This window comes from Paramormyrops kingsleyae, chromosome 7, assembly GCF_048594095.1.
Source record: "Paramormyrops kingsleyae isolate MSU_618 chromosome 7, PKINGS_0.4, whole genome shotgun sequence".
Classification (NCBI taxonomy): Eukaryota; Metazoa; Chordata; class Actinopteri; order Osteoglossiformes; family Mormyridae; genus Paramormyrops; species Paramormyrops kingsleyae.
The window spans coordinates 22550825-22574808 of record NC_132803.1 but is presented as its reverse complement, the minus strand read 5'-3'; the positions used below and the strand labels follow the sequence as shown (position 1 = coordinate 22574808).

The 23984-nt window shown below is 42.1% G+C and overlaps 1 protein-coding gene across 2 annotated transcripts in view; it reads right to left on the bottom strand.

The window, feature by feature from the left end:
* LOC111855600 (carboxyl-terminal PDZ ligand of neuronal nitric oxide synthase protein) overlaps positions 1-23459 on the bottom strand; it is a 62702-nt gene extending 39243 nt beyond the window's left edge. The window contains exons 1-2 of one of the 2 annotated variants that reach the window (XM_072714512.1): positions 22831-23459; positions 20979-21050 (exon numbers count right to left, since the gene is read on the bottom strand). In XM_072714512.1, coding sequence (XP_072570613.1) covers positions 20979-21050; positions 22831-22935 — 177 coding nt within the window. In that variant the 5' untranslated portion in view covers positions 22936-23459. Of the gene's footprint in view, positions 1-20978; positions 21051-21661; positions 22394-22830 lie in introns of those variants that run through there. The other variant, XM_072714513.1, reaches the window with a different exon arrangement.
* Positions 23460-23984: the final 525 nt, after the last annotated feature.

Sequence of the window (23984 nt, the reverse complement as noted above, 5' to 3'; positions counted from 1 at the left end):
TTAAAACCGCGATACAAGTTTGAGCAAAATAAATGCAAATAAAAGCAATAGGAGAAGACAATTTCAAGTCTGGTATCGTCAAAATTAAGTGACTCACATCATTTATTTAATCCATTTCTGTGTCAGTTTGGTTTTATGGTGCCATGTTATTATTTTTTTCTTTTTCTATTTGATAAGTTTTTGATTTTGTGAAATTGGGCAGCTGGGGCTTTTTAAAAATGTAATAAATACTGACTTGACTTGTTAACGGTAACTACACTGATTGTGAGCAGAGTCTGTTAAATGACAGCATTGTCCAGTTTCATTGGCAGATTCCTCCTGATGTGTTTGGCTGGACTTTTCCCTCTAGATTTGTTTGTCAGGCTGCAATCCTGTGGTTGGCAGAGTGATTTCACTGTAGGGCCCTTGAACAAAGCTATTAACCTCATGCGCTACAGGGACGCCCACCCTGCATTCTCAACTGTCCATCGCTCTGAATAAAAGAATCTGCTAAATAAATAAATGTAATTATGAAATATGCATGTGGAGGAGATGATGGTATGCAGGGTGGAGGAGATGAGGTCCATAAAAAATCTGGAGATGAAAAACCGCAGTGAACATTGTCTCCACTGAGCAGATTTTGTTTGCTATAGAAATGTCAATCTGAGGCTGAATGATCAGTTGAGGAGTTTGGAACGAATTACTTACACTGTAACTAAAGTTCCTGTTTTTCCCGATGTGCTTCCTATGGGGTCAAAATCAATCAGTGAATTAAAAGATGAATACATCATTAATTGAAAATGTTGTATAATCATTCTATTTTTCTAAAAACTATTTTTTTCTGGCATTTTCTCATGCAGAGCTTTCTTTCAAAGAAGTTCCCAAAAAGTTGTAGACCTAATACTGAGAAAATGCAGCTGGTTCTACCTGGAGAGGCCAGTGCACCATCCAAACAAGCTTGAAATTCACCTCTCCATGCAGTAAGACCTAATCATGTGGTACAAACCTGTTTTTTCTTTGGAAAAAACGCTACTGTGGAGCTTGAAATTAGACATTTCTGATCAAAGAGCAGTCAATTCTGTAACAGAAATAGTGAACATCAACTATGAGGTCTTTGAATGTATTTTATTGGAAAGTTAATACTAATGACCAGGGCCGGTTGGGCAGCCAGTACCCATCTAAAGCACCTTGAGGTAACTGTTATGAAAGGCACTATATAAAAATAAGTTAAATTGAATTGAAAGTAAAACATTCAATAAAAGAGCAAACATCCATTAATCCGTTTTCCAACCAATTATAGTACAAAGTAGTTGGGGGGGGGGGGCTGGTACTTGACCAATTAGGGCAGTCAGAACGTGGTTTGGATTTAATACCCCAAATCGGTTTAGGTGCTAGGATGCACTGATAGAAAGCCGAACTATGAACTGAGCCCAGAACATCATTTCAAGTAAACTGGGACCCAAACATTGTATTCATGGTTCTATTCCAAATAATTCCCCAGCATTAACTGGTCCACTTCTTTTAAATTGTTGGCCATAAAGCTTCATATATTACTTACAACTGTGCCAACTAAATAATGACTAAGATGATTGGCTGGAACAAAAACTGGCACACTGGCAATTCCAAGAAGTTGTACCTGAGGCAGGACATTCTGGCATGATAGTTCTCTATGATGCTGCTGAACGCAGAGGGAAGGAGAGCTTACCCTCGGGGGGTAAGACCTGCGCAGACTGGCGGCCGCTGAGCAAATTTGGCAGCCCAGGATGGCCCAGGGGCCAGACTCTCTGCTGACGCCCCCAGTTGCTTTTGTTGCCCCTTCCAGGCAACACGAGACACAGAGCTGCCAGGGTGAGATGTAGGAACTGCAGCCAAGTTTTTCACACCTGCTGGTACGGCAAGGATCCCAGGGCGCCACCTGCCTCCTGAGGGCCGCCAGAGACGTGATACCACTGAAGTACAGACGCTCCCCAGGTTACGGTGGTCCAAGTTACAATATTTCGACTTTACGATGGGTAAATTACATGAGAAATTCAACATTTTATTATAAACTAGGCTTTGTGTTAATGATTGTGCCTAACTGTAGGTCAATGTAAGTGTTAGGTTAGGTGTACTGTATTAAAATGCGTCTTACTATATTTTTGGCATACGATAGGTTTATCGGAACGTAACCCCATTGTAACCCAGGGAGAGGCTATATATCATGTCAACTCAACTAGTGATCAGAGATACGTTTTTAATAAAGTGTGACCCATAAAATTTTCAGGACTCATTATGCAGACTGAAAAGGCAAATACACAAGGATAACCAGAGAGTAGCTTTCCTTTTAATTTAGCTGATAAGTAGATGCAGTAGGCAACATGCTGGCTCACGCCTTCAGGATTCTGGCTTTAGCCGCTGTTCAAGACCAACTGGATTGCAGAAATTGGTGGTCTTCTTTATAATTAGAGATGGGCGATCCACGTTTTTTCAGTTCCGATCCGATTTCGATACACAACTGCCGATACCGATACAGATTCCGATACAAGAGCTCTTTTTACTTTGTTATACTTTGCATATTATTTTTTTTAAGCTAGTAAATACAGATGGAAAAAATGTGACAAAAAATATTTAATTAGGCTACTACAAACATACATAACGTACTGTTCCACCTCATTTGTTTTAAGCGTTTTTGAGGCATTTGCAGTTCAATATGAATATCTTCAAAGCAAATATACACAAGTGGCTTATGCTTAAAATTTTAAGTTTTTCTCCCATTGGCATAAGCGCAGTTACACTTTTGTTGCGATGGCAGCCCCTCTTGTATCACAAGCAACGAGTTCGCAAAACAGTCCAATTAAGTTAACGACTCCCAAATCATCCATTGCTTTGTTTTGTCTCGCAGTTGCGTGAGCTTTGTTAAATGGGATTTTCCATTAAACGCTATTCCCACCTCAAAACCTTATTTTACATAGATTGCAAAACGCTGTGCTTCCGGTTTCTGTTAAAAGCCTAAAATACTCCCAGATCGTCACGTCTTATTATCTTACGCTCCTCGTACTGCGAAGGGTATGCGCATGACCTCACAGCAGGCGGAAGTCACTGTACTCACACCCACTGAGTAGCAAAAAAGACTTAGGGGCAGTGATAGCGTTCGATTTGAATGCCGCAAAAACACACATGTAAAATGGGAAAGAGCTGTCGTGCGATTGATTGCCAAAAACTAAATAAGTAAGTACAGTATAGGACGTGGATCGGTCACGCATGGCCGATTCCCGATCCGTCAAATAGGTCTGGATCGGCGCCGATACCGATCCGAATATCGGTATCGGTGCATCTCTATTTATAATAGCAGCAGTTAGCAGCAAATCAGTCTGCACCACTGACATTTTGAAATAGACCTTGAAACGAATCATGATAATTCCACAATTCCCATGTCAGCAGGTGAAATTCTCCCTGCTCTTGACAGCTTCTCAGGATCAGATGGACCCAATATTTCCACTTTTGTTCCTGCTCAGAAGTCAGACGACCACAAAATCATGCTTTTTGACAACAACTCCTCTTTGTCTCGCAATTACAGAATAATAAAAAGCGTCAGATTCAGAGTGCAAGGTTTCTGTGCATAATTTTTTTTATCGGATGACAAATAAAAAAAAACGTACGCAAACATTACAGACTTGGTGTGCAAAGCTGGTAATTTAGTATATTCTTGTACTAAGACTGCGATTAGCTATTTCTGCGGCCAGTGTAGCTATCTTTGCTACAGTACATCACTACCCTGCATTCAATGCTCTAGTCCAGGTTCCTGATTGTAACAGAAAAAAGTCAATAAATCCAGGCTAGTTTAACCTCGTTATTTTGCACGACAGCAGGAAAACAGTATAAGCCTGGATGTTCCAGAAAACCCTAAAAGGCCCATAAGTCTATTAATAGCTTTGATTCTCTGAGTTGGTCTTGCATCAGTCCAAACACATGCCGCACTAGAGCAGCTGGCATTTGCTGTTTTAGCTGTCTCCATACTATAACTGATCTTCTCTGGGTAGAATCAGTTTTTGGGGGGGAGGGGCCTCTCAATCGCCACAGGACTGCTGGGTCCCAACATTCCTGCACCCCCCCCCCCCCCCCCAGCCCAAAATAGCTGAATGAGGTTTTCTCACCTCACCCTCCCCCCCCACCTCACATGGTGCAGACAGACAGAGAGGGGATTCATTGGGATGCACAGCGTTTCTCCTCAAATATTTACCCCAGGTGTTAAACCTACATATTCATATCAATTTCCTTTAGAAGTGACAAACTAACTCAGGAAACTGTCATTTCGCTTCAAAGCCAGACCGGGAGGGACGGGCGTTGAGGGATTTCCCCGCCCCTCTGCGGGGTTAGCTTGGATGTTGGCACCCCGCTGGGTCCAGGGCCGGTGACGCACTGCAGCACAGGCATCAGCCTCTCTCCGGCGACCGTGCCTCTCATTGGTCAGACGCTCCTCCTGTGCACACGGGCAGAAGGATCGGCACGGCAGAGGGTCACTGGGGAGGCCGAGCTCTTTGTCCAGCACTTATGGGGGGGCAAAATAAAGTGCCTCTAATGGGATTTGTTTCATGCTTCAGTTGTTCTGCGAGTCAGGGGAATGATCATTCTTAACTGTCAAGCTCTTTATCTTCTTGGTTGTCACCATAGCCCACGTAACTAACCAACAGTAACACAGTGACATCAAGAGAATGAGCATTTGTTACATAAAGCTTTAGGACTAGTATACTATTCAGGTATAGTACAGTATAGTAAAGTATTACCGTTAGTAACACATTCAGTAAAGATAATATTAGTAGAAGAGCTGCTGAAATGAAAGTACACTTTTAATCAGTAAGTGTGTAATTCAATGATTGATTATTTGATTTGATAGAAATTTGACTGGGAATTCAAACAAAGGCAACAAACACAATAAATCAAGTAATAAATCTGTACATCATTCGGAGAAAAATAGGTGAATCTTTCCTCATGACCATGTAGCATGTAAGCAGTTGGATGATGGATGGCTCTTTTTTCCTATGGATGCTGTACTGTTAGAGACAGATTTCCACATGTGTTCATGAGAACGACGCGGCGCAGGCGGCTGAGCCCTGTCTGGGCATCATCTCTGCTCTTCGTCAGCCTGCACTGGAGCATGGAGGAGGAGGAGTACGGTGGAACCTGCAGGGAATCGGCACCTCCATATGCAGGCTGCGACTCATTAACTCATGATGATATGATCTAGTATCAATGGAAAGTTACGGATTCAATTCATTGTGATTGTGAATTTTGATTTCTCAAATAGTGGTTCAATTCAGGACAGTGAAATTATGATGCTACGACAACGAACCAAACTGATACTGAAGAATTAATAGAGCCTTTCTGAGATGATTTTACAGAGATAATTTAAGTGATTTACTGAGAATGACTAATTGGCCACAAATTGTCTGCCGTAACAAAATCTCGGTCCTGGGCACAAGTTAAAAAAACAAAAAAAAAATCTTCAGCTAAAGAGCCATAGTGGTCTGGCATGACGTTTGGAAAACGGGCTTCTCAGAGGACATTCCCATGAATCTGGTGACTATAATTTTATTCGCCTCGATGGCCTAGATACTGTAGTAGGCTGCGTGCTCGTCTCTGCAAACACTGACCCCACAAACTCTCAGTTTCACACCTGCCAGTCCAAGAAGTCAGAATTAGCAGCTGCACAGGAAATGCAGCCCTGCAGTCCGCAGAGAGGCGCAGCACAATTCTGAGAAAGAGGACAGCATTATTAAAATGCCACAGTCTGACAGCAAGCGTGTCCCTGCTACCCAGATCAGTCCATCTGCCGGTAGTATTGTGTCAGTTAGGGAGCTTCTGTACTTCAAAAGGGAGTTGAACAATGTGGATCTCTACTTCTGTGTTTGTATACCTTTGACCAATTCAAGATGAATGACACATTGGCCAATAAGAATGACTTTTAGGTGCAGCGTCTCCTGTTAGCGAATGACAAGCAGCTCTGGTGGAGCAGTCTGCAAAAGCGCTGCCAATCCTATACCAGTGAAGCATGAATGGTGACCTAGTACAGGACTGTAATGGCAGCATACTGTAGGTGCCCATGTGGTCGCAGGTGGTTCACTGAAATCCCCAAAAATTTACCACTGGGGCACAGACTAAGCTAAGCGGCTCCCTTAGGACAGGTCTGTTAATCAGGGTGTGTTTGTCTTACAGTACATGTACGTTTATTCCTGCAGCAGATGTTTGTGTCTGACAAGACATACAGGTGAGAAAAGATACATCACAAGCATATAGTCAGTGGGCCAACTGATCATAAGAGCAGATGGCGGAGCTTCCAATGAATGAAAATTCATTCATGTTTCAACCAGCCAGTTCAGTACTCTCTGGCTGCGACTTTCTATACTCAACTGGTTGGTTGAAATAAAATCTTGGCCTGGATTTTACTTTCTGGATCTGAACTATCCACCTCTGGAGCTATTCAGTCAGAGAGAAGTGCTAAGAAGAGGATTCAGGGGAGCAGCTAAGGGTCACGCCGGGTCATGGAGGACTAGGTGGAACAGGTGGAGCAAGCATTTCTTGAAGGTTGAGAGAGATTCTGACCACATACCCTGCTAGCTGTCTCCTGTTCCTAGAGACCCCAAGGGATCTCACACTGTCCTATGGGTCATCACACAAGCATTTTTTCATTGAGATCCACCACTTTCTTCACCACTTTGCTTGTACAAATGATGGTCGTACTTCTAACATGGGTTCCTACAGAGAAAGTGTGACACATTCATACGCATATTTTCTGACTTTGGAAGCTGCTCTCCAGCCAGGGAAGCTTAGAAATAGGTCAACTGAGTTCTTAGCTCTCCAGCCAGTAGCATCACTCAACCCCAGTGGCCGTAACGCCCAGCACAATAACAGAGCCGCTGCTCGATAACCAAGCTGGGTTCATTTTGGCTGTTTCCCTACAAAGATGCCCCAGCTCAAGTGTTCTGTAACAGCTGAAGCACAGAAAAACGTTCACTGACACACATACAGCCACCCCACCCCCCTGCCCCCCCACCACACACACCTACACACAAAGGAATTCCAATTCAGTAGGGGTAAAGAAAGACATTTTGGCAGTTGTGGCAGTTGCCATGGTGATTTAGCCGGGGAGTGGCCTCGTATTGGTTGTTAACGCAACCCTAACTGTGCTCCCTAAAAAGACCAAAAAGGGAAGAAATCACCTCTTTCATTCACAGTTTTTAGTGCGGCACAGGCCTGACTAAGGGTGAAAGATGGCCTTTATTTCTATTGGTAAGTGACCCTCACAAAGCCCTTTGACAACAGCGGGAAAAACTCACAAAGACTCCGGTACTGCAACATGAGCTGTGTGCATTTTCAAATGTTAAATCATTTTGGGGTTTAAAATACGTGCATAAATGACCTTCACAGTACATTCAACACTGGGTAACTCACACAATATGTGTGGCATTATTTTACTGTCTTCTGATGAAGTAATATGCAATTACTATTCAGCATACAGTTTATAGAGAAACACTTTTCACTGCACAACCCTGTTCATGTAGTTGCCCTGAATAAATTGTGAGTGTAGTGCAGGTGTCAGACTTGAGATGTTTGTGAATTTCTTTTGGAAACCCAAGAGATTAAGCAGAGAAATCACAGGAGATCACTGAAGCAAAACGACGGCCAAACAGAAGCAGCACATCAGGTCGTCAGGAAGGTGCCCCATGGTTGCCTTTCATTCTGGGTCATTTCGAAGACAAGGAACTTAAAAACACAAAAGAACAAAGAAAGATTAAGAAAAAAGAGGATGCCTGGCCCTTTAAGACAAAACTAAGACCTCATAGAAACAAGAAGTGAAATACAATGCATCACAGAAGCCAACAAATCCTTTATGCATCCAGCCTCTGTTCTCCCCGTTATTCTCCGAGTCCCAGCTTGGTAACCTGAGCCCAGCGTAAAATCATGCCTGAGCGCATCCGGGTAAGAAAGGGTGAGAAAGGCGCCATTCAATCTGTGTTTTCATAGGGTGGGAAGAACTCGGCATTGGCCTATGAGAAAACTGCAATGTGCTTTCTGAATTCAAAACCGTAAGTGAGACAACAGTCTATCACAATTTTACAGGCTGTTTAAGTGATATGAAAACACAATAAATATGATTGAAGAATGAAACATTTTCTGTAACAGTGGGCTCTGTCTTACAGTATGTGGTAGTTGCTTTGAAAGTGTTTTAAGAGACGTCTGTACTTTGGACAGGTGAGTCAGACGACAAGCTGTGACAAACTGCGGTTCCAGCTTCCACGCCTTGTCCCTCTGGGGTCTCTGAGTGGCAAACACCATGCCCTTGCCCGCAGATCTCATGCAATATAAACATGGCACTAGGTATTTTTCAGTTCACCCTCCTCTCAGATCAGGCCAAGGAACAAATGCTATGATATGATGCACATTGTAAGTTCACTTTTGCTACCTTTCTTTTGTAAGAAACAGCAGATCTAATCAGGGGTTTAGTATGGAACTTTAAATGCCTCACTGGATTGTCACTGGATCACTGAATTGTTCAGTTTTGGTCCTTTATGTTTGTTCCTTAATGTTTCTTCCACTGTTTGGTGATTTCAGCCTTTTTTCACCCTTTTTCTGGGCTACTGCTAAATCTTTAGTGCCTAGCAATGCTTGAGACAAACTACAACATAAATACAGTTCTGGAAAAAATGAAGAGACTACTGTATATATTTTTAAAAATCTGCATTTTTAAATCCTCGTTTAGTCCTGGTTCTGTTGGCAGAAGATGACACTGAGCGGCAGGTTAGTTCCAGGCTCATACGTTGAGAAATGAGTGAAACAAAAAATTGTGCTGTGGTCTCTTCATTTTTTTTCTAGAGCTGTAGGTCAAAAAACTATGAAATTAATAAAAAAAAAACACAAAAACAGAAACGCCAGTCTCCTGTACAGAAAACAGCAGCCGATCTGTTCAGCTGTGTCCTCAGTGTCCAGTGAACAAACAGTCCATGAGGCTGCATGTGGTGTGGAAAATAAAAACAATGAAATCTTTCTTTACTTGTCAGAGATCACTGACCCCCCTGCTGGGACTCTCAGATTTCCTCAGTGATTTGTTCATGATTAACAAAGCTGCTGAAGGCAAAATTGAGGTAAACAGAGTAAGAGGATTTATTAAGTACATTTCAGAGCATTCTGGTGCACGAAGACCAGGAGTGTGACTTTTCAGGGAGGCCGTCCCATGGCCACTGGCACAGCTCAGCTCCCAAAACACCAAGCCTGTGATAATCTGCACGGGGAAAGGTGGTTATTTATAACTCTTATTATCTGTGATGATTGTTGCAAAACATTCTTAGATCCTGATTTACAAAGATGCTTTTCAGCTTTGTGGTGAATTTCCGGCAACAAACACTTTAAAAACAAGTAGCCTGCGTAATTAAGCACAGGCCAGGTGCCCATCCTGGTTAAAACTACACCAAAAGAGAGATAAATCAGACTGGGATAGAACTGGCTGAGTCTGCGTTCTGTTGTGGGCTTAACGTACATCTGACTACAGTACATATACCCTAAAACCACCCCACACATCAATAACATGCTGTCCCTTGTTCAGACTCTAAAGCAGTGTTACCCAACCCGGTCCAAGGGGACCCTCAGCCGGTCCGTGTTTTTGCTACCTCCCGGCTCCTGGTGTGGATTGTCAGAGAGCTAGGAGCCAGCAAAACGTGGACCGTCAGGAGGTCCCCGTGGACCGGGTTGGGTCTATAGCACTAAGAGAGACTTCACTACTGCAAAAATTATTGCTTGCATCAATACCACAATTTTCAGGTTCCTCATTATATACTAAATGTTATCTGGTCATTAGAACTCCTCTGAAAGGCCTCAAGACCGATCTGTTCCATGAACACCTCAACTAAGTCTTCAGCCACTGGCCTATATCATGTATGTTCTTCTTAGCTCTTGTCTTTGAATAGCTCACGTATTAGGTTCTTGGTATGTTTGTGGGATGTTTGTGGGATGTTTGTGGTATGTTTGTGGTGCGCTGTTTAGCTCTTGTTCCGATTCTAACTTGCACTAGTTACTGTGCCTTTATCGGAAGCTCAGCCTAGCTGTACGTACGCCTAGTCAGACACCTTGACAGCCATACGCTTGTAATATATTATCTACCTCACTTGTATGTCACTTTGGACAGAAGCATCTGCCAAATGAATAAATAATGCAAATGTAAAATACATCAGGTTCTGCAAACATGGATCAGTCAGAAAAGGTCACCTTCAACATCAAGTTAAAGAGCAAATCAAGCCCATGTGCTCTCCTGTTGAAGACGAGAAGACAGCTCAGCAAATTTTTAGCTTCTGCCTGAAACGGAAATTAAGACTTTTTTTATTAATTCTCCAAAAATAATATTATTTCACATACATATCAAAATCTGTCAGTGAGACTGGAGATTTTTTTGTATGAGAAGCAGGCAGAAAGAGATAAAGCTCATCATTTCTGGCTATCCTTATCCAAAGGAAACGAGTGAGGCACAATATATTACTGGTGGGTGTTTTGAAATCATTCTTCCCAAAGGAAATGCAGTACAAAACCTAGAGATCACGTCAGGGTTATTAAAACCACCAGGCTTCCTGTCTGCTTCAAGTCAAAATAAACAGGCTGTTCAAGGCAAGATGACGTGAGGCACACACACACTGATACAGAAGAAGAGAGCAGTGCTGTTCAACTCCACATCTCCTTATAAGCAAACACACACACACTGATACACAGGAAGAGATCAGTGCTGTTCGACTCCACATCTCCTTATAAGCAAACACACACACACTGACACAGAGGAAGAGAGCAGTGCTGTTCAACTCCACATCTCCTTATAAGCAAACAGACACACAATGATACAGAGGAAGAGAGCAGTGCTGTTCAACTCCGTATCTCCTTATAAGCAAACACACACACACACACTGATACAGAGGAAGAGAGCAGTGCTGTTTGACTCCACATCTCTTTATAAGCAAACACACCCAGATTGATACACTGGAAGAGAGCAGTGCTGTTTGACTCCACATCTCTTTATAAGCAAACACACCCACATTGATACACTGGGAGAGAGCGGTGCTGTTTGACTCCACATCTCCTTATAAGCAAACACACACAAACAAAAGACAAAGTTCTCTCACGATTAACACAAACAACTCTTGATGCTAGATTTCTGCATTGTCCTATTTGTTTAATCTATTAATTTTCTCTGCTCATCTGTTCTTCCCTACAAAGGCAAAACACAGTAAATGCATATTTAATCAAAACTGAATTCTGACTGAAATCGGGTCTCTTAGACTGTTTTTTCTCATGATGAAATATTTTAGTTCAACTTTACTTGGTTTTGAAGAAAGCAGAGAGTGGAAATTACAGGAACCACAAAATCTGGAAAAAAAAAAAAACATTCTGAGTTTCGGTGTCACTGTGGTTACTGTGTTGCCTTTGTAAGACAGTTAATTAATTATTTGAAAAGAGTTCTGAATTAGACCTTCAGTACAGATTAGTCTGTTAATATTACGCCTCTCTTTAATATTTATAATAAGGTGCATAAGAGCTCAGTTCATTGTGTTTATTGTGACACGCCATTGTTTATCCTGCTGACACTCATCCGGAATCTCCGACCGCCAATGGGAATTTCACGGCCAGATCTGAGGGGCTCCAAGGCCGATCCCTGCCCACCTTTGCCAAGGTCAACGACAGCCTCTCCATGTCTCCGCATGGAGTTTAACGGACACAATTAGCATGCAGGCCAGGACAGACATGCAGGGCTGACGGAGCACCGAAACGCATGAATCCTGACTGCTCCTTCATAGCACTACTCATGCAGGACGGAAAGCAGAGCAGCACGTGACATGGTACGCGAACGAGGCTTCACACGACACTCTTAAGTGGCTCTTTTATCCTTTCCAGTGTAGACTTGACCTTGGGTGGATCAGATTCCCTTTAACCTCACAAAAGCTGGCTGTTATTTCTGTCACACAGCTGCACACTGCCCTGTTCATTTTTCTGTCTGCTTTATTCAGATAATTTATTCCGACTTACCTCTTCGCAATGAGGGCAAAACATGGAGCTCAACTAATAACAGGTTTTTCAGCCCAGTACAGACACTCCTCTACTTACAAATGAGTTACGTTCCAAACAGCCGTTCGTAACTGGAAATGTTCATAAGTCGTTATTCAACATAATTTTAAGGGTATACGCAAGTACAAAGAGTACACAAAGAGTACTAGGATGCTGGGAGTACACACGCTACGCTGCTGCGCGGTGGGAGCAGCGGCCAAGAGTCATACCAGGTGGAATTGGTGCACAGAAAAAAAAACTGATGTTTTGGACAGGAAACGGGAGCCCAAGGAACACGATTTGGACTTAAAGTCCTCTTTGTTTGTATGTCTGAAAGTTTGTAAGTTGAAAGTAGAGTAGCGTCTGTACTGATCCCAGTTTCTCAGAAGTCTAACTGACTTATACATACATTTTTTATATTTCCACCATAAATACCATACAATAGTTAATTTAAAATACGATCACTGTCACCAATTGTATTTAAACATGGTCTAACTCTCTCTCCTGAGCAGGGAGCCTGGAGCCTTTCCCAGCCTTTCAAATTCAGTGAACATTTTAGAGGAATTGGAGAATTTAATAAGAAGGTTGACAAAGTACAATCCAGTGCACAACTAATTGGCATCAAGTTTGGCACCAAAAAGTCAATCACTAGGACAAAATTTGGATTGCCATGAAAATTTTCCTGCATGGTTAATGTGAAAGCCCATGTCATAAGCTACTGAGAACTTAGAAAACCGCAGAATATGCATTGTGGGTGTTTATCAGTCTGGAGAAGGTCATGAAATCATGCAGGAATGCATCGGTCCTTTGTAAAAGGCCTACAACAGACTAAAATTTATCCCAAAGATTGATAAGAAAAAGAAATACAATTCCCTAAAAAGGAATCCCGGAGCACATCCAAGGCCTGCCTTGTTTCATCTGATGTCCATGTATATGCCAGCTAACAGCATGTGAGCCGAATAGCAATGACATTCAACGGCTGCCCACAATACAATATGTGCTCACATGTTTACCAGCTGGATGGTCCTGAACTGGGCTGTTTGTGCAAGACTGCAAAGAAATGTGGAGGAGAATTAAGCCAAAGATTCCTCAACAAAGATGCCAGGGACTGATAACTGGAAGAAGTGTTTGGTTTGTTGGTTTATATAAAACGATTAGGTTCATGTATGCATGCAATGATTTTTTTTCACTTTATTATAAGTACATCTTTGATTAACAAATAAGATTCTGAAGATGTGAAACATGAAGTGTCCATAAACCTTGTACACAGAAATGTAAACATAAGATACATAATGTCTGGGCATATACATACAGTGTGTGCATGCCTTCGTAATGCCTGGCTAGCTGCCTCAGGGCTGGCTGTCTGAATCTCGCCTCCGCTCTCTGTGTGGGCTTTGCATGTTCTCCCCATTTTGTGTGAGTTTGCTCCAGTTACTTTAACGTGCAGATTGCACCTTACCCACATCCTGTGTGTGCCATGTGACGGGCTGGCATCCTCTCTGTGCCACCCTGCCCTGTGTCCTGGGATAGGCCCCCCAGCGCTCCCACAGCCCCGGACCGGATAAGAGGATGAAGATGGATGGTAATGCCTGAAATACCCTCCAGTGAAGGTGTACATCAGATATGTACATGATACAGAGACGACATATACAGCGATACAAGGACAACTGTTCCCCCACGAGCATGGTACCACATACAGACAGCAACACGGCAAGGGGGCCAAGCTGACTATTACACATACACACACACACTCACACTCACAAACACACACACAGTGCCTGAGTGTCTAACATGAACAGAACCGGGGGGGGGGGGGTATTTTTAGGCTTAGGTAGGTGGTAAGTGGGACAGCAAGGTGCTGAATGTGCTGTCAGTCTATATATACATAAATATATACACCACATTCATATGTATCATGTGATGTACATGAAAGTAATATAACAAGACCACCCAGGGTTTAATAAATGGGATAATGGCTGAGCTCAAGCCGGTAACACATAATTACAAGGAGGTGCTCCTGGAATTTACATCCAGTTCAAATCCTGTTAATTTCCAATTCAGTTAATTTCCAATTATCTTTTGAGAGTTGTTTATTATTTATGTGAATACATATTCAGTTTGGCGTACGTGTTCGGGTGGTCTGAGCAGTAAAGGCCAGACTCTGATTGCGACTAAGGTAACACCTTTTTACCGACAAAAACCCCTCTGGTCACGTATCACATCTTACACATATAAGTCACCCTTCACCTGAACCAGGGATCCCACTGGGGATTCAGAAGTGTTACCCAGACAACCAGCTGTGGTCACTGCAGCCTATTCAGCATCTCCAACTGCATTCCCAAAGGTGAATACACATTAAAATATGTTCTGGGTGTGTCAGCTGTCAGCAAAACGTTGTTGTTTGAAGTGGTGACGTGCACATTACAATATAAAAGCAACCATTTTTATCAGAAAATTAAAAATGATCATACACATATTTTAATAATATTATTCTATCAGAAATAGAGGATCAATTACAGTACATTTAGTATTCACCACTGCAAAAAGATAAACAAGAATATAAGATTAAATTTCCCAAAATCACAATTAAAATCTCTGACACACAAACGGCAACAAATCTGGGGGTGAGTTTCCCGAAGCCTTCTTAATGCTATGTTCAATCGTTAAGTTCTATGTTTAAAAACAGAACTTAGGAATGACGCAGCATTAAGATAACACTGGAGGTTGGTAATTCGGTAATTCCGATTAATTAGCCCTTCCAAAGTACAGTAGCTGAATCCCCCGGACAATGATAAATACTGAAGACGTGCCATGTGACATGTGAGTTAACAAGGGTGCAGTCCACATCAAGGACCTGAGTCTGACCTCTGATTGGCTGATTGGCTGATTGGCTGATTGGCTGATTGGCCTTCGCAGCCAGAAGGCCGGGCGAATGGCAGTCAGCTGCTCAGTATAGCCTGGAGAGTGAAAGCGAGTGAGCAGTTCTGAGCACACACAACGAGGAAGGCGTGTGCTAGTTTTCGCCCCTCCTAACTTAGCTTGGAAAATGTATTTTGAGGGAATGACCTAGGATGGGATTAAAGAGTTATTCCTGCTTGAGGAATTATTACTTTTCACATTAGTCCTTTGCACTGACATATATGACATACATACATAAAGGTATAACACATTTCATTCCTCACTACCTATTGACCTCCCCATTTTTGCACCTTATGTTAATCTGTTAATTTAATTACCTGCAACTGCAATTTTGCACCTTATGTATATATTGAGAACCATTTTATTACTTATTTCTTTATTTTTATTATTATTATTACTTTATTCTGATTTTTTAGTTTCATTTATTTGTTCTATTTCTTTAATGTCTGGTTCTGTGTCTATGCAACACTGCTCTACGTGACTCAAATTGCCCCTCAGGGACAAATAAAGTTTTTTGATTTGATTTGATTTAATTTGATTTATTTGTCCAAGCGAGTCAGATAGTACCTTACAAACATTCTGCCATCAAATAGCCAGCTAGGAGTAAGTGTGGCCAGGCTGAGCTTTCAGCTAATGAGCAGTAACAAATGCAAAGTAGAATGAGAGCAAGAACTATACAATACATAACATAGCAAGTAGCTAATAAAAGCACTATTCAAGTCCACCAATAGTACAAAAAAAGCATTCAGGACATGAAAGAGACCAGCTAAGGTATCACAGGTGAAAAGGTCACAGGCTGAATGGCCAGCTGCAGTATTACCAGAAATGAAACAGGACTTGAGGAGTTTCTCAATGGTTCAGAGAGATTCTCTGGGTACCTCATTCCTCCATCAAGGGGGCATTGATTTGACCTTTACAACACCATACCTAACCACATTCAGTGTGTTGTAACACCAAAATTTCCCTCCATTGGATTAATAAAGTATCATCAATAATATGCCCATTTCAACAGTTGACACACAGTTCTTATTCACATGGATATGCAAATCTGTCTGTGTTTTGGCTACTTTAAAGTGAAGCTAACAAGGTTCAGGGACAGCATCACCCCAATAGTGCCAGAATGTATCCTAATAACAGCAGATCATCTAAGCATGCTTTCTAATCGCCAGTATGGACCAGTGTTTCCGGAAGGTTCCGTCCTCCCCAGTCAGTGGTGGTAAGAATGTTTTCTCCAAGCAGAGTTTTCATACAAAACATAACAAAAACTCATACTCAGGTTTCCTGTGGACTATCTAATATACTGTACACTCCACATTGTGCTTCAAGATCTGTATCGACATAAAGAACATGAAAGCAAGATGAAATCTGAAATCGATAATGGTATTATCTGAATGACATTTTGTGTCACATAACACAACAATTTACTTGAATGTGACATATGAATGGTTAGTTGGTAGCACTTTGTCCTCAGACCTCCTGGGCTGTTGATCATTCATATCCATTTTTGCCTGCCCCCCCCCCACAAAGATGTGGTTAGATTGGTTGGATTCTCTGTACTATGTCTCCATAGTGTGTGGTCATGTGTGTGTGTCCTGTGATGGATAGTGTGTCTTCTGCTCCATGCCCTCTGTTTCCTAGGGTAGCCCACAGATCCTATTCTTGATAAGCAGCAAGTAAGTGGATAGATTGATGGATGGATGGATGCAGACAAATGATACGGCAGTTAAAAAAAAAAACCTCAATTATTACTGCTTATTACACATCAACGTTCACCAATAGACTGGGGTATGGTTTTAGTGTCAAACCTAAATGTCAGACCCTGAAAGTGCCTATCTGGTCTGGCCCCCAGCACAATGTTTTACAACTACGATTTTGTTACAAACCTACCTGTTATCCTCCAAAAATAGCTGCAACAGTGCAGCTGCCTAGATCCTTCAATATCCATCAAGCCAGCAGTCTGCTCAAGGATAGAAAGAAGGGGAGCCAGAGCAGCTTTTTGTGCTCATCTTAGCAAAGACATAGAACATTTTGAGAATCAAATGATGTGACCTGTATTATAGATAATATAGCATCGCCCCAGTTTTTACCGTAATGAGAGCTATGTGTTGGCACTGAGCAGTGGCCCCAGGTGGGCTGGGACCGCTAAGACGCGTCCTTTCAATTGGCCCTGGGCAGCTTTGGCAGCGTCATTCTGCTCAGTGATCTGCCTAAGCAATGCCAGGTGCCAACATCTCCAAACAGCTAATCTGCTACCTGAGAGAGAGCACTTAATAAAGCACCAAGACAGAGTTACATAACCATGTAAAGAATCATGCAAATTTCATGCGATTCCCCAAGCTTATAAAACACAACTATAAACCACAGACACAACTGAATGGCACAGAGTCCTGTCACCTACCACATCAACATGTCGTACTAGAAAATCATGACCTTTCTTGCTACCCCTTCCGCAAATTAAATTGATCATATTAAGAGCTACTAGCAGTGTTAATAAGCTATCTTCCTTGTTGTGTTCATGAATTGTTACAGGGATTGCTACATGAGCTTTGCATGCATCCTCAGACGCGCTCCCAGTCCACATCACTGTTCTAAAGACCTAGTTTCCATGGGTTGGACTAATTTTTCTGGTCCAAAAATATCTCTGCCTTTTTTTTTTTTTTGGTGTGACTTTTCCAAAGGGCTCATTTCTCTACAAACCTGCAAAAAGAGGGGGGGTGGGAGCCCTCCGGTGCCATCTCACTGAGAGCTATTGTTAGACTGGCTTAGGAAGCACAGCGACCTGTCTGAGCAGGGGCTGGTTCAGGGTGTAGCCTAGCAGCTAATGGCCTGGTTCAGGGAGTAGCCTAACGGCTAAGGGGCTGGTTCAGGAAGTAGCGGCTATGGGGCTGGTTCAGGGAGTAGCCTAGTGGCTAAGGGGCTGGTTCAGGGCATAGCTTAGCGGCTATGGGGCTGGTTCAGGGAGTAGCCTAGCAGCTAAGGGGCTGGTTCAGGGCATAGCTTAGCGGCTATGGGGCTGGTTCAGGGAGTAGCCTAGCGGCTAAGGGGCTGGTTCAGGGAGTAGCCTAGCAGCTAAGGGGCTGGTTCAGGGCGTAGCCTAGTGGCTAAGGGGCTGGTTCAGGGAGTAGCCTAGCAGCTAAGGGGCTGGTTCAGGGAGTAGCCTAGCGGCTAAGGGGCTGGTTCAGGGCATAGCCTTGCAGCTAAGGGGCTGGTTCAGGGTCTAGCCTAGTGAATAAGGGGCTGGTTCAGGGAGTAGCCTAGCGGCTAAGGGGCTGGTTCAGGGCATAGCCTAGTGACTAAGGGGCTGGTTCAGGGTCTAGCCTAGTGACTAAGGGGCTGGTTCAGGGCATAGCCTTGCAGCTAAGGGGCTAGTTCAGGGTGTAGCCTAGCGGCTAAGGGGCTGCTGGCAACAGTGTCGTCCCGCTGGCTCCTCTGAGTCACTTAGCCGAAAATGCTAAGCAACCTGACCTGTCTCAGTGGGCTACTGCACTTTTCATTAAAGCGCCTACGAAAGGTGAGAAAGGCAAAATACCTGGGAGGAGTGAAGTCTGACAAAAGCCCCTATTGATCATATATATGTGGATAGGAAAAAAGCGAAAGCCGAGCCACACCTCTTACATTCCCCCATTAACACGCTATTAACACCTGTCACCCCTGATACAGAAACAGCTATACGAAAATGACCAAATTTAACATCCCACTTGAGATTTCGCCGTGGTTCTTACTGTATAGTTACTATTGCTGGATTGCTGTAGTAATATAATCATACTAAAACATATTATATATTAAAAATGATAAGCAACCCATCGATTCATCTTGCAACTCCTTACTGTGAGCAGAGTGGCAGGCCGATCCCTGGTGGAAAGCTACAGATTATCCATGAAGAAGCAGCTACCAAGTAAATAATCAACTGTTTCAAATAATTTTAGGATAACTGAACACAGGTTCGAGCTTGTAAAGGTACACAAAATCTTTTAATTGCAGCTTTCAAAACTGAACTTTTATAAGCCATCGTGACAGTCAAAAGAAAATGAGGCAGGAAAATATGTAAAGAAACAACAAAGTCGCAGATTAGCTCAGGTATGCGGATTCTGGATTTAAGGGTAATCTGATGACTGAAGGCATAAAATTACGATCCAAACTTCAAGCATACAAGACTTAATGTGTACCAGAGAGTGTGCGACACCTTTGAGTGGCGATTCAGCAAAAGTTGCTGTCAACTAGTAAATTGGATCAGCTTCCTTCCAGAGGTAACTGAGTGATCAATAGTGCTTTAGAGATTCTGCAATGCAAGTAATATCATGTTGAAGCACACATGGTTCGCTCCGTAACGACAACACAATACTGTATTTTGAACCTCCTAAAGCCACAATCAACAAGTAGTATCGATTATGTACATTAATTTGACATTAAAGCCTTGTCATTCACACAAATTCCCAAAATGCAACTGACTTTAAGTTGTTGCCCCTATCAGTCCATCAGGAACTCCACGCTTAATAGTTAAATCTCATTATCATTTCATTAATTAGAACAAGTCAACTTAATAACAGCCATATTTTAGCTGAGCAATGTTGAATTGCAGATTACCCACCAGCTGCAATCTCTGATATAGTGTCCTGAAATTAACATGAGCAATGTGAACCAATCATGCACTGAATTCCATTTAATTAAAAGCAACAGTACCCTTCTGAGAGCTCTGTACCTCTGATAACAGTGAGATCTGTGCCTCTGATAACAGTGAGATCTGTTCCTCTGATAACAGTGAGATCTGTGCCTCTGATAACAGTGAGGGGCCGGAGGTAGCGCACACTCTCTGCCCAGTGAATGACTGCCAAAGCCATGACCTTTACTGTCAGTCCCCCCCCCCCCCCCGCAGTCCAGTACAGCAGCAGTCTCCTAAAATAAAGTCACTTTGTTATTCAGAAAAAGGAACCCATCTCTCAGAGGCCGGTTACTTAGGGCTAACAGCAAAGGAGGCTCCTTCAGAGAGAGCTGGCTGCTGCAGCTGCAGTAGGTCCCTCCTTTAAGGTGGACATGAAACACTATCATTTATAAAATGGATGCCCACTCTAAAAATCCTTTTAGGTTTAACACTGTTGGTGAAACTGGGCTAAAAATAATAATTAATTCAGGTAACATTTTTCAGGCATGTGTATCGGCCCCTTGTCCTGGCGTAGGATGTGACGTCATGAGCTAGGTTGGCTTGGAATTCCTATGTTACGTCACATTAACTTCCAGCTGCTTTTTGTGTCATTTTATGCCACCTTAAACTGAACCTTTCCACTCTCATACTAAGTGCTCTAGTATCAAAGACATGTGGTTCAAACTACAAATTTCACTAACATTTAATTTTTTATTAGCCCTGATACGTGACCCCACCGTTTAGCAAGCTGGGGGTGTCACGAGTTTGCTAACTTACTAGCAGGCCCTCTAGCTTCTAAACTGATGGAAGTGCCGCATGATATCACATCCTACGCTAGCACAGGATGGTGCCACACTGGCCAGAAGTTCCAGAAAGTGATGCAGTGGAATACTGTCGCAGTCTGAAGAAAACCAGATATGTCCACTTTTTGATAATTGCGACTTTATTGCTATTTATTTATGTTTGTACTAGTTCACATATGTATTCATGATGGTCTTTTATATTGCTAATTTTAACAACTTAACATTGATAGTTAGATATCTAGCTAACTGACATCGTTATTAACTGTGAATATAAAGCAGGATTAGTTTGTATGTTGTTGACTCCGGCATATCTGCCTCACTGACAACAGTCCATAGAAATCCATGCTAACCGTCCACTGACAGCTGTGTGAAGGCAGGTTTCTGTCTGTGATGCTAAGGATTCCTCATTGTGTTGTTTTGGGTTTGTTTTGTAAAGAACTCTCTCAGAAAATGTGTTGTTTTATGCTCCTGAAATAATAGAATTTTGGAGATACGTGTTTCTCATCAGACAGCGACAGTATGTTGGGGAGACCCCTTGGCAACTGGCCCCCACTGTCGCTTCTGCCGTTGTATCCCTAACTTACCCTGATACGCCTCATGGCCGCGACGATCTCCATGCGACTGTTGGGTCGAGGGACATCCAAGCTGCCCACGTACTGCAAAGTAGAGTGACAAAGGTCATTACAAGGCATCCTAAAAACACAAAGATGTCAAAAAAATTCAGTCTATCTGAGAACCACAGCATGTGAAAGTTCCCACTTAGCAAGTAAGACTGATGTTATGATACCAGCATAACATACCATACAAAACCAAGTAGATAAAGATCACTGCAATATTCTGATGCTCAATATGGTTCACAGAGCATAAAACTGTGAAGTACAGGAGAGGTAAAGGAAAGACAGATACTGATCAAACAGATACTGATCAGATGTTTAAGTCCTAAAGTGCTGAAGGATGAATAGAGTTATGTATTCTGCTGATAAAAAGATATGCCCAAAACATTTATATTTAAATTAACTGGCAGAGCAGATGACCGCACTGTCCTTATTAATTTTTGCCAGATCATGATATTTACATAAAAAATGAATTTCCAGTTTGGGATTTAAATTTTAGAATACGGAAACGTTTAGATAAATAATAACAAGTCGCAAACAACCTGTCTGTCATGTTTTACTAATCTTGAAGAGTTAGTAAATTAGTAAGGAAGAATATTAATTTCCTTTCAAAATAAAAGTCCATGCAAACTGTTCAGCTGGGCACTACTTACACTTCGTAATTGTTCAGCAAGGTATTCCATCGAGAAACTCATTGTTTTAAAACGCTGTCTCTTGTTTTCCAACCATGAATTATTTTTCTTGCCACTGCTTGCAGCGTATAGTGATGCCAGTCTCGTGCATTACATTGAGTAGGCCTATGTTTCTTGTTGAAAGTTAAAGCAAACAGGAACGGCATACAAACCATTAAAAGCTACACAAATCTTTGCTTTGCATGCATGTTATATTACTTAAACTCAATTAAATTTATTGCGTCGTTCCAGTTAGGTCACTAACTGCTATACTCAAGCAACAAACACTGTATCGCCATTTAGATGCAGAGCGCAATGATGACCACTAATAGTACGTATTGTTTTAAGCACAATCCAGTAAGCCTGTCTCAGCTGTGCAGTTCTGAGAGTGGCTAAATGTTAATGGATAGTATCAAAGAGAAATTTTGCTGGTGTCAAAGATAAGTATTTAGATACACCAAACTATTTCCCTAATTAATACAGGTAACATTTGAAAACATGACAATGCAACAAAATAACCATGTTAATTTTAGTTACAACTAAACTAAATGTAACAGTATTGCCTAACAGAGACGCAAAGAAAACCCTTCTGTTCCTCATTCAACTAAATTACAGAAACGTTGTGAAAGAGTCCTGATAATCCTGCCCTCTCGATCCCTTTGCCAAAATAGTTCAACTGCGTTCATCTGATAGAATACATTGACTTGAATGAATTTTTACAAATGTTACTACTTCATGATGCTAATTAAAATGAAAACAGAAAATGAAAGCAAAGTTCAACTGTGTGTTTCTTAAAGAAACCGATATATATATTTCATAACAGTATTGTAAAAAATAGCTAAATTTGAGACAATATTGTTTGCATACTGATAACAAATGTCATTGTAGATTTATTAAAGCTGTGAGTTGTGTTACTTTTAAGGTATCGTGAAACAGTTTCCCGTAGTTTATCCTGGTAAATCCCTGCCAGTGTTACCTGTGGCTTTGAAATACTGCGTCCCGCTCAAGTGAGGGAAGCGCTCCAAAGGTCCCACAATGGCACTATTACAGTACATTATAGGCAAATCCGAGCACATCCCGAAACAATCAGGAAATAAACACATATTTGAAATAGACTATACCAAAATTAATGTAAAAAATGTAAAAGTCACCTTAGCTTGAAAATTAATCCCATGCTGGTATGCCTCTTCGTTGTGAAGCGGAACCCGCGAGTCCCCGATATCATCCACCAAGTTGTATCGGTTTCGCACCGGCATTTTTCTTATTACAGTATTTTGAACAGACGTGCGATGCCAGTCACAGGTAGCACTTGAGCCGCTGTACTTCCAAGCAGAAATCGATTAGAGCATAGTATCCACGTCTCCCCTACCAAAGCTGCAGACTTAGGACCGCTCCAAAGCCGCACTGTCCCTTATCGCCATCGGTCCCGAATGAGGAACCCAGTCAGGAAGGATCGGATCGGGCGCCTGATTTTCCTATTATTCCCAGCGTGTGAGCCTGTTTTGCCGTTCATACGCAGACCAGATCTCCTTTTGCAAGCCCCAGTTCTTGCGTTCCCGGGTTTCCGAAACTGCGGAAGAGACACGTTGCATACCATCAGTGTGCAAATACTGCTTTGGAGCTTGTGGATGGCCAGAGGGACATGTGCAATTCACCATCAGCAGCGGATCTGCTCATCAGGCTCTCCGATTGGGGTAAAGTTATATCACATGATGAAGTACTGGCTGAATGGCACGAGTGTGGTATTTTAAAGTCAGGGTGCCTTCCCGGTGCCAGCAGGTCACTGCACTGCATTCATTTCGTTCAGCTTCCCTGACCTGATCAGGACTTCTCAATCAGATAATGTAGCATGGGAGAGAGATATCCAGGGTACACTGGGACAGAGATATCTTCTACGTTATTGGAAGTTATTTAATTATGTTTGAATGCTATCGATGTTTATACTGTAATGCAATTTGCCCAATGCGCCAAAGTCTTCTATTTTGGTGAAACAAGAAATGCTTAAGAGCAAGGCAGACCGATCTAAGTGTTTAATTATCCATTTACGGATAAATTGATATTTCATAAATAATGTACTGGGAATCACTTATTGTAATACGCCCAAATCGTTTTTAAAATAAAGATAAATGGCTTTTATTCATTTTCAAACTATTTTTGTATAGTATGCAGTAATATGGTCTTACGGGTTGAATTTCTATGAAATAAACAAAAATCACAAGCAAGCGCTACTAGAGAGAACGAACGGTAACAACGAGCTCCCTCTGTTGGAACAAAGTGGAACTTAAACTCCTTTTGATTAAAGAAA